This window comes from Populus euphratica, unplaced genomic scaffold, assembly GCF_000495115.2.
Source record: "Populus euphratica unplaced genomic scaffold, PopEup_1.0 scaffold1964.1, whole genome shotgun sequence".
Taxonomy (NCBI): domain Eukaryota; kingdom Viridiplantae; phylum Streptophyta; class Magnoliopsida; order Malpighiales; family Salicaceae; genus Populus; species Populus euphratica.
Genome location: NW_011501811.1, coordinates 6,355 through 17,176, shown reverse-complemented (window position 1 = coordinate 17,176; position 10,822 = coordinate 6,355). Strand labels below are relative to the sequence as shown.

Here is a 10,822-nt window from a genome sequence, read left to right as displayed (position 1 = left end):
AAATATATATATATATATATATATATATATATATATATATATATAAGCATTAAATTTGATATCTTTTAAGGTTATTTTTTTATGGTTTTGACACTAACATATAGAAAGATTATCAGTTTTGATACTATTTCAACTCAAATCTACGTATTTTCAAATCGCAAAACTAATCGAACTTACGTAAAGCAAGTAGTCAACCAGTCATTTTTTTGCTGCATTATGGTCCAGAGATCAATGGCCTTCACTTCCAGTTCCTGGCACAGCTTTAAAGTAGCCTCAGAATATATCCGGGCACCCTCGTTTGATCGAGCGGCACGTTCACTGGTTTCATAAATAAAATGCACCAGTATTAGAGTTGGAGTTTTCTATGGAAGAAAAGGAGGAGTAAAAATCAAAATCTTCATTGGAAAATTAACCCGTAGAGTTGGATGATCATCTCGTCATTGGCAGGAGGAACACCTAGAAAGATGACTCGAGTCTTCTCAGAAAGGCTCTGGCAATCAAATACAAAGCATATTAAACTAACAGCACATAGTTTTCATTTTCTAGTAATTAAGAAAGTTATTGCATAGTTTCAGCCATCAGTCATGCATAAGTTGCAGGTGTTCCCGTCATATGCAAGCATCCAGATTGAAGGATTACCTTGAGATGTGTAGCAATCTTCTTCATGTTCTCTATGAACTCAGGAAGGGGTACATGAGGACTAAGCTCAGCCGGGATAGGCTTCATTGAATCATTACCTCCAAAGTAGGTTATAACCAGTGAAGGTTGTACTGCGGCATCCTTGGTTAAGAACAACAGAAGAACATCAGTGTCCTAGTAGAACTAACAGGAGGAAATTTTCCTTACGACCCATATAAGAAGAGTAAATGCAAAGCATGGAAAAATCCACGAGAGAGTGTTAGATGCCAGAAATTAACGAGGCTTTCACAATATATATACTCACCTAGATTACTTTAAAAACGTACTTTACAAGACAAAAGATCGTAAGGTGCCTTGGGGAAAATTTTATCAAGAACTTGCAAAGCATTCCTTGAATTCCAACCTCCATATCCCCGCATCACTATGTCTGCCTGTGCCAATTGCATAATAATAATAATAATAATAAGAGATCCAACATCTTATAAGATCTGAAATGTATGATTAATGGAGTTTGAGCGCCAGATCATGTCCAGAGTCTAGATACCTGTTGTACTGCTCTAGAGACTAGAGACTACATTTTTACTTTGAATTGAACAAATCTACTGAGTTGAATCTGAAGGTTTAGTGGGCAAGTGTGTTTGCCATTTCTATTTTGCTACTTCTAGCTTGCTTCAACTTCTACACTCCTTTACTTGCCTGGTGTTTTAGGCTCCTAGTTAAAGTTGTTGGCCCATCTAGTGTTTCCGGTGTCTTTTTTTGATCATTATCATGTAAATGTTTTACATGTCAAAACAAAAACTCAAAATGCTATGATGAAAATGTCCACAGGACCACAACCATTTTCAGATTCGCAGAAACAAAGTAAGACTAACGTTTGGAACTGTGAAGAATGTTTGCTGACGAAAAAGGAAACAAGAATCATCAACGAAGGGCAACTGAAAGAAGGATAGATATATATATATATATATATATATATATATATATATATATATATATATATATATATATATATATATATATATATATATATATATATATATATATATATATATATATATATATATATATATATATATATATATATATATATATATATATATATATATTGAAGAAATACCTTGCGAGCGTATGTATCAGCAAGAATGGCACCCCATCCTCCATTGCCAAAACTTTTCTGAACAATAGAGGATCCAAACAGCACAAACTGTGGTCTCCTTGGTCCAACCATCTGTCTCTACCTGCAGTTTACTGCTGCTTCTTTCTGCAAACAAAAGAACACAGGCAACCATCAATAGCTAACATGCCCATTTTGTAGTTGCACATGATTGCAGCTAGTTTTACGCGCCTTGAAGTGCGGGCATCATGATACGACGTATACAGTATACCGAGTAGCAAGACTCATTTTGAAGTAAAAAATTCAATCAAGCTGGACACAAACACTTTTAAAGGATTTAAATGATGGTATATTTTACTATTTTTTTAAATATGAAAGCTTCAATATATCGAATTAACTAGGCCAACTATATCTGTCAGCAATTCACATCATTGAATTAATAAAAAAAAACCTAAAAAATGATCGACGGGACCCGACATTTATTTTAGAAATAATTTGTTTTTTCTTTGTTTTAAAAGTATTTTAAAAAAATTTAAATTTAAATATTATTTTAATTTAAATTTTTTTTAAAATATTTTAATATACTGATATTAAAAATAAAAAATATTACTTCTATAAATTTAAAAAGAAAATATACTTTTAAAAAAGCAATTGATATTAATATAAAAAATGCTATTAGTGGAGACTAGTTCTCATGGACATGAATCGAGAGTATGTTGTCTCTTTGTACCAGCCAACCAGGTCATTGGTCCATGCCAGCCAGCACAGTAATGGCGAATGAACCATGTCATCCAAATCCATGCGCGCGCCAGTCTGATTGATCAGCATCGTGATCATCAACCATGTTTTTTTTTTTTAACTTTTAATTTTTTCAGTATTTTTAGATTTTTTAAGTATATTATATTAAAAATAAAATTTTAAGAATTAAATTTTTTTTTATTTTAATATATTTTTAAATAAAAAACTTTAAAAACAAAATAACAAATGACAAGAGAAAATACTATAACCTTATAAAGCCAAAGCAAACACTACAAAGAAAAGATACACAGGCACAGTCGCTTTTGAGCTTCGGCTTCCTACGACACTTGGCCTAACAGAAAATGGATAAGATATGTCTTTTCGCAGTTTGTTCTTGTTTCGTTTACTTTTAAAAGTATTGTTACAGTGAAAGACTATATTATTTATCCACGCTATCATATGGGTAATATTAATTTTTTTTTATAAAATATTTAGATATTATTAATATTTTTTTAGTAAAATAGAAATTCAAATAGTACAAAGGTTAACCCAATTAACTTTGTGGATTAAAAAACAATCTATATAAACCGTAAAAATATTGTTTGATAAAAAAAATTTGAGATGATATATTTTTTTAATATTAAAATAAAAATATATTGAAGTGATTTTAGTCAATTTAGGTTAACATGTTAAATCCATATCTTTAGTTAGAAGACTATGATAACCCTATAAAAAAAACAAATCAAAATAAATTATAAAGTCTAATTCTTAATTAACCTAATGTTGGATAAAATTGAAAAAAATGAAATTAAAACTAACTTAAAAAGCATTCCAAGTTAACCTATCAAACTCATGACCCATGTCACAAGACCAAGATAATCCTATGAGAAGAAAAAAAATAAATTATGAATTTTAATCCACAATTAGTCTCATATTAAAGAATGAGATTAGAAAAAGAAATCAATTAAAGAAATATAAAAAATAACTTGGTTTAATTTGTCAAACTCATGACTCGGGTCATCATATCGAGATAATCTTATAGAAAAAAATAAAAAAAATATTCTGATTTAATTGGGTTAACATGCCACATCTATAACTTTGATCATGAGACTAATATAACTCTATAAAAAATAAATTAAAACAAATTATAAAACTTAATTTTCAATCACCCCTAACATAACCAATGTTGAATGATCAAATTTATAAAAAATTTAATTAAAAAATAACACAAAAAATAAGTTAAGTCAATATAGGTTAATCTATTAAGCATTATCCTCTCATGATGCCAAGATAACATAATAAAAAGCAAACCAAAATAAATTATGAAGCCTAATTTACAATCAAACATGATATTAAATGATGAAATTGGAGGGCAAACATGAAAAAAAAAGAAGAAAAAAACTAAGTCAATGAGGATAACTTACCAAACTTGTGACTCGAGTTATGAGATGAGGACAACTCAATAAAAAATAAATTTGATATTGAAGTATTCGTGACTTAGGTTATGAGACTAAGATAACTTCGAAAAAAAAAAGACCTGATTTAACTAGAGTGAAATTGCTAAAACTCGCGACCTTGATCATGAGACCAAGATATCCTCATAGAAAGCAAAATCAAAATAAATTATGAAACTCAATTTCCAACTGACCTAGTATTGAATGATGAAACTAAGAAAAAAATCAATTAAAAAATAACACAAAAAACAACTTGAGTCAATTCGGGTAAACTCATTAAGCACTATTCCTAAGCTATAAGGCTGAAATAACATAATAGAAAGTAAAGTAATCAAATCATGAAGTTTGATTCTCAAATTAACTCAATATTAACGAATAAAATTGAAAAACAAAATATGGGTCAATCGGGTTAACTAATCAAACTAGGTTAACCCGCCAAACCTGCAATCTATGTTATAAAAATGTGATAACTAAATAAAAAATAACTATAATATTAAATAATAAAATTATAAAAACAAAATTGATTGAAAAAATCAAAGAAAAAAAAAACAAAAAACAAAGCATTATTCAATTAAATAATGCTTTGTGAGGAGAGGTATGATAAAACCTCCTCCTCTTTTAATTAATTCCCAACCGATTTAGTGTTAAATGATAAAAATAAAAAAAATTAATTAAAAAATGACAAAAATAAACCAAGTTAACCCATGAAACACTATTTCTAGGCCATGATGTTGAAATAACATAATAAAGAATAAACAAAGTAAATCATAAAAGTCTAATTCTTAATCAACACAATATTAAAGGATAAATATGAAACAAAAAATTAATTAAGAAAAAGTAAAAAACCTTGAGTTAATTTGGTTAAACATTTAAATCGAGTTAACCAGTCAAATTACGTTTCATGTCATAAGAGTGTGATAGCTCAATAAAAAATAAATCTAAAATCAAAGGATGAAATTAAAAAAAAAAATTTATTAAAAAAACATTAAAAAAACAAAGTACTTTTCAAATGAATAGTGCTTTGTGAGGATAGATATAATAAAACCCTCTCCTCTTGTAGTTTATAGTTGTTCTTTGACTCGCATTATACTGCGAGTTGTAATAAAAAACTTTTTAAGCAAAATGTTTTTCTTAGGCATTGGTAATGTGTTTTTGTTTAATAAAAAAATAGATTTTAACTATGAATTAAACAATATTTCAATCTAATATAGAGATGGAAAAACATTGGATAAAAAAGGATGAAAATCATTTATCTACGTTACAATGCGGGTCAAGTCAAAATTTTCTTAAACAAAAAGAAATATTCAAATGTTGTTAATATTTTTTTTAGTAGAAAAGAAATTTAAATTATGTGAGAGTTAACCTGGTTAACTTTGCAGATCTAAAAGCAACCTATACAACCTGTAAAAACATTGTTTGACTAAAAAAATCGAGATAATATTTTTTTTTAATATTAAGATAAAAATATATTGGAGTGACTTGGGTTAACTTAGGTTAACATGTCAAATTTATAACCTAAATTATGAGATTATAATAACCCTATAGAAAAGAAACCAAAATAAATTATAAAGCTTAATTCTTAACCAACCTAATATTGGATAAAACTGAAAAAAAAATCAAATTAAAAATGACCTAAAAAGGCATCTCAAATTAACCTATCAAACATATGACTTGCATCATAAGATCAATGATTAGTATTTAAAAGAAGATTTTTATCAAGGTTTTATATCATCATTTTGCATTTACAGTATCAATAACTCTTTAACTAGAGCATGTTTTATAATATTATATCTTATACTATACGATACTTTTAATTTATGATAAATATGCATCTTAAATGCATGACTATCACATAAATAAAATGATTGATTAATGAGTTTAACTTCTGAAATTTAGAAGATAAAGAGAGACAATAACTTCTTAACTAAAGCATGTTTTACAATATTATATCTTATACTATATGATACCTCTAATTTATGATAAATATTAATATTAAATGCAGGCCTATCACGTAAATAAAAGGATTGATTGATGAATTTAACTTCTGAAATTTAGAAGATAAGAAGAGGGTCAAGCTTAGAAAAGAGACACTCGTTCAATCCAAATCGAAACACTGTTCGGTCATTGGATCATAACTGGAGCTGTAAAACTTGGATTTAGGTATGTTCTATATGGATGGAAAGCTAAGATATAGGCCTAAAACTTTCACAGAACAATCTGTTCAAATTCTGATGCTAACAATAATGTTTTATTCAGACAAGAAGATAGTGACTGTCACCAAGTCAAGATGTGACAACCCACTCAATAATTAGTCAACAAATCAATAGTTTTAAATTTTAACCTAAAAAAGTAGACATTTGCCATGCATTTAGGCATTTTTGTTTTCAGATCAAGATCTTGTTCTTGCTCTTTTTTTTTTATATTTTTGTAATACTTAAGTTTTGCTTTCATTAATCTTTGGTTTATGTCTTTCATTTCCTTTATTATACTTATATAATTATGTTCTCTTCTTATGTATTTATGTTTCTCTTCTTCATTATGTTTAGCTAAGTTTATTATGTCGAAGTAAAAAGGTTACACTAATGGTGTAAGAATACATATAGTACTATAAACTCAACATGGACTTTAATATTTGATACTAACATGTTTAATTTTAACCTATAAAAAGAGTTTTTACTATATTGATTTGAAATACCATTAGTGGATCCTCTAACCTTGACAACTATTTTTATTATTTTTTAATCTTTATATTAATTTTACATTTCAAAGTCCTCGTCGTCGTCATCATCATCATCATCATATAGTTAACCTCCTTGTAATTCGACCCCGGTCTATTTGGGTTATTTATTACTTCAACATTCTTGCACTTGAAAGAAGATATTAATTTTTTGGTAGTGTCCATCTGCATTCGCCAATAGAGATAGTTGGTGGTCGTAAGCTTTAATGAGACCACTTGATGAGTGTTAGACAACGCAATGATATAAGGAGTTAATGTTTTGATGAAGAGGAATGATGGAAACATTGGAGAGGAAACCATTGTTTTGCCCTACAGGATGAGGCTGCTGTTGGTGGGATAAAGAACCATTAGCAATAACTGCTAAATGGCTGATAGACTGGGCTGCATCGCTGGTTTGGTGGGGGGAGAAGATGGTAGCAGTAGTAGAGTTCATAGGAAGAGGGAGGAAAGAGTTCTTATTGCAAAAAACTTTGATATCAAATTAAAAATAATTAGAAGATTTAACCTATTGGTTAATCAATCTTTTCTCTATCTCTATATATAGGATAATATATAATAATAATAGTAAAAATTATAACACACGAATATAACTATAATATTTTTTATATAATATATTTATAATATTTTTTATATAAATATATTTTATAACACAGTTATAGATTATACATGATCAATCACATCAACAATCCATAAATAGAATGCCAAAAGTGGGCCTACACTCGAAATGGAGCATTTATTATGATATTTAAATTCCAATAAAAGGTAACAAACAGGGAAGGGCCAGGTTATCTTCTTTTGTTCACAGACGAACGAAGTTTGATCTTGTCACGAATTGTTTTTATTCTAGTGCGGCGATCTAGTTGTTTGAAGAGATTATTTCATGGAGGAACTTGTCCAAATTAATGGATGATGTCCCCTCTGGCCCAACAGCTTCTTCAGCCAACCTTTTCCACTCCATAGCCTTTCCTCTCATTTTCTCACCCTTTTCCCCTTCCATTAGCTCCTTCACCAGCATCTCCACTTCTTCCCTCTTGACGTTATTATCAATCTCCATTCCAACTCCCCATTCATTGCAGCTATATCTACAGTTCATTGCTTGATCAGCGAAGAAGGGCCAACACAGCATTGGAACACCAGCACATAAGCTCTCAATGGTTGAGCCCCAGCCACTATGAGTTAGAAACCCTCCAACTGCTGGATGGTTAAGCACTTCCTCTTGTGGACACCAACTTGTAATAAAGCCACGTTTTTCAGTTTCCTCCGCAAATTCAGCTGGTAAAACAGCCGATTCACCGATGACCAAATCTGGCCTTATAATCCACAAGAATGGGATATTACTATTAACTAATCCCATTGCAAACTCCACCAGTTGATCAGCTGTCATCACTGTTATGCTTCCAAAATTCACATACACAACTGATTTGGGTTCCTTTGTTTCCAGCCATTGGAGACACTCATGGTCTTCTTTCCATAGACTGTAACCAATAGACTTCAAACCATTTTCTTCGAATTGATTTAGGAGTAACTGGAGCGGACCAATGGAATAAACTCGAGGGAAAATAGTGGAAAGGCCATCTAAAACTTCTGCTTCCAAGGGGTCAAAAGTATGAAAAGCAATTGCACGAGCTTTAACAGAAGTTTCAGCAACCCCAATGACAAAGTTAAATACAACTTCATCTGGATCTGTTGTTTGAATAAATGGAAAATCTTTAAGACGAACGTCTTTCATACCAGGAGCCCAGTCTACTTTTGTCTCAAGATAGCCGTTGCTTAGATTGCTCAGATCTGCAAAACACAATCTTATTAGACCAAGCTCAAAATGAAATTCTTTTGCACATAATCATTGATCTTGCCTGTGTGATTTAAGCTTGCTAATTTTTGTCGGAACGCGGGCATGCCAAATTAATTAAATTGTAATACTTAGAAAAGAATAAAGCTGCAAAATACTAATGAAGTTTTCTAATAGTAATAAAGCCACTTTGCTTGGAAGTTCACTTGTAATTAAACAAGTAAGTGAATTACCTTTGATGGGGGTGAAGCCTTTCTCTCTGAGAGTATAGAGCTGTTTAAATCCCATGTAGCCACATGCATTCATAGTGGCATACATGACAACTGCAAGACCAACTTCTTCACCAGCTTTGATGGAGAATGGAGCAAAAGGATCAGAAACAATGCAGGTAATCGGAGGGTTGTTCTCCGATACGGTATTTTTGAGTTGTAAAAGAAGATCTTTAAAGGGTGCTAAGAAATTCTTGTTCATGGCATCACAAAGAGAAGGTATGTCTTGGGTGGCATCAATATCTGAAGGAGGGAGACCATCAGGAATGGTTCTAAAATGGAAGCCAGGCAAGTCATCAAGGGCATGAGGTCCTCTTGACCTAAGGAAACGTTTGTGATTGTATTCTGTGTTGACAAACGTGATGTGAAGACCATTGTAGTGAAGAAGCTTTGCAAGTTTAAGCATAGTCTTTATATGACCTTGGAATGGACTTGGGATCACAACAACATGAGGCTTGGAAATGAATCCCATATCTCTCTCCTTCTCTCTTACTAGCTAGCTTGCTTCACTCTGTTCAGTCTCAACGAGTCTTCCCGTCATTTATAGCCAGAAATGCTTGTTTTTCTATTTGCAAATTTGTATCTTCCTTGATTTTTTTTAATTTATATTTTATTAATGTCATGTTTTACCAAGTCATTGTACGTAGTTGTTCTCTAGTGATAACAACAAGAAATTCTACAAGAACGAGGGAGTAACAAGTAGTTGTTTTTTGGGTTTTTTTTTTTTAAAAAAAATGTAATTTGATGAGAATTTTAAAAGAAAATATTCTTATAACTTAAAATAAAAATATATATTTTTAATATATTTTTCTCTTTCTAACCAATAAAAAGCAACTAATTAATTTCTGAATCACAGCTCGCAACTACCTCTTAAATACAAGGATTTTACAAATTAATTATCACTATAATATATAAAATCTTAGCAGCAAAATTGTCTGGCAGCCCGTAGCATAACATTGTACCATCTCCAGGATCTATCATTGGCCCTTTTTCTAGTGGATGAATGAATGGCCAGGTATTTTTTCATTGAAAATTATTATTAAAATATATATCCAGGTTATGGCAGCTAGAAAACTTTATTTATTGCAATGAACATAATGAATTGAATTAATTAAATCTATTTTATTAAAAAAAAGTTCAATGATACAAATAATTGAAATCTTGTAAGTTCAGTTATATACAGTATCATTCATCCTTTTCTTCTTGCTAACAGTTGGATAACTTGTTTTAGAATAACGAGATTAAATCCACATAAATGTTGAAACCTGCACCAAAACACCTCCCTCCCTCCCCCTTACTGTCATGATAGACACATGGCTAGTGCCGTGAGTAAAAAAACTGCTTAAATTGACAACATGTCATGATAGACTAACATTTAATGCATTTAGCCAAGGGTTTTGACTATCCGAACAGTGAGGAGGATATTTTGAGTAGGAAACATGTTGATTTAGGAGCTCTAGGATATAGAAAGTAAAATTTTACACTTTTACTCTCAGTTGATGACTCTACAATTTACTTATTCAACAGCATTAAAAAAAGAATTAATTGTATATCATTAAACACATTAAAAATTTTCAAATTTTTTTTGAAACTCTCTGAAAGCCCAAAAACAAATATATTATTCTTCATTGTTTAATTGGAGCCTTCTGCATAATTCAAGAACGGTAAGTGTTGAAAAATCTCAGTCAACAAGCATGCCTGAATGTTTAGTTGGAGGCTTCTGAGAAACTCAAGAATAGTAGGCGGTGATAAATCAATTTCTGGATTGATCTTTAACAGGGACTGTTCAATGGGCAAATTTCTACGCCCGAGCTCATTGGACTGGAAATGTCTTTGTGGACCTAGAAGCTGTTCAGTTGCGTGCTAGGTTCTTGGGACGTTACAGACAACCACAAGGACGATGTAGCTTGATGTTACATGTTCTGTTTAGTTCTCTATTTTACCATCTTATAGAGACAACTTGGCGAAGTGCTTGTGTTGTGGATGATTGGATCTTGTACAGGTTCAATTATTTTATTTTCATGGTGATTTAAGTTTTAAATAAATCGATGGCTTATATGATTTGATTACAAATTCAAAGCC

The 10,822-nt window shown here is 30.7% G+C and overlaps 2 protein-coding genes across 2 annotated transcripts in view; both read right to left on the bottom strand.

Moving 5' to 3' along the window:
* Positions 1-1,947, bottom strand: part of LOC105118465 (GDSL esterase/lipase CPRD49-like) — a 3,821-nt gene extending 1,874 nt beyond the window's left edge. The window contains exons 1-5 of the mRNA XM_011016434.1: positions 1,757-1,947; positions 993-1,070; positions 640-780; positions 414-490; positions 178-318 (exon numbers count right to left, since the gene is read on the bottom strand). Of these exons, the coding sequence (XP_011014736.1) occupies positions 178-318; positions 414-490; positions 640-780; positions 993-1,070; positions 1,757-1,867 (548 nt within the window). The 5' untranslated portion in view covers positions 1,868-1,947. The remainder of the gene's footprint in view (positions 1-177; positions 319-413; positions 491-639; positions 781-992; positions 1,071-1,756) is intronic.
* A 5,589-nt stretch (positions 1,948-7,536) lies between these two features.
* On the bottom strand, positions 7,537-9,273 carry LOC105118464 (7-deoxyloganetin glucosyltransferase-like). The gene is made up of 2 exons (XM_011016431.1): positions 8,705-9,273; positions 7,537-8,467 (listed from the first exon to the last, which is right to left on the bottom strand). Exons 1-2 carry the CDS (start codon positions 9,210-9,212, stop codon positions 7,539-7,541), a joined length of 1,437 nt encoding a protein of 478 aa, XP_011014733.1. The 5' UTR covers positions 9,213-9,273; the 3' UTR covers positions 7,537-7,538.
* Between the last annotated feature and the right edge of the window lie 1,549 nt (positions 9,274-10,822).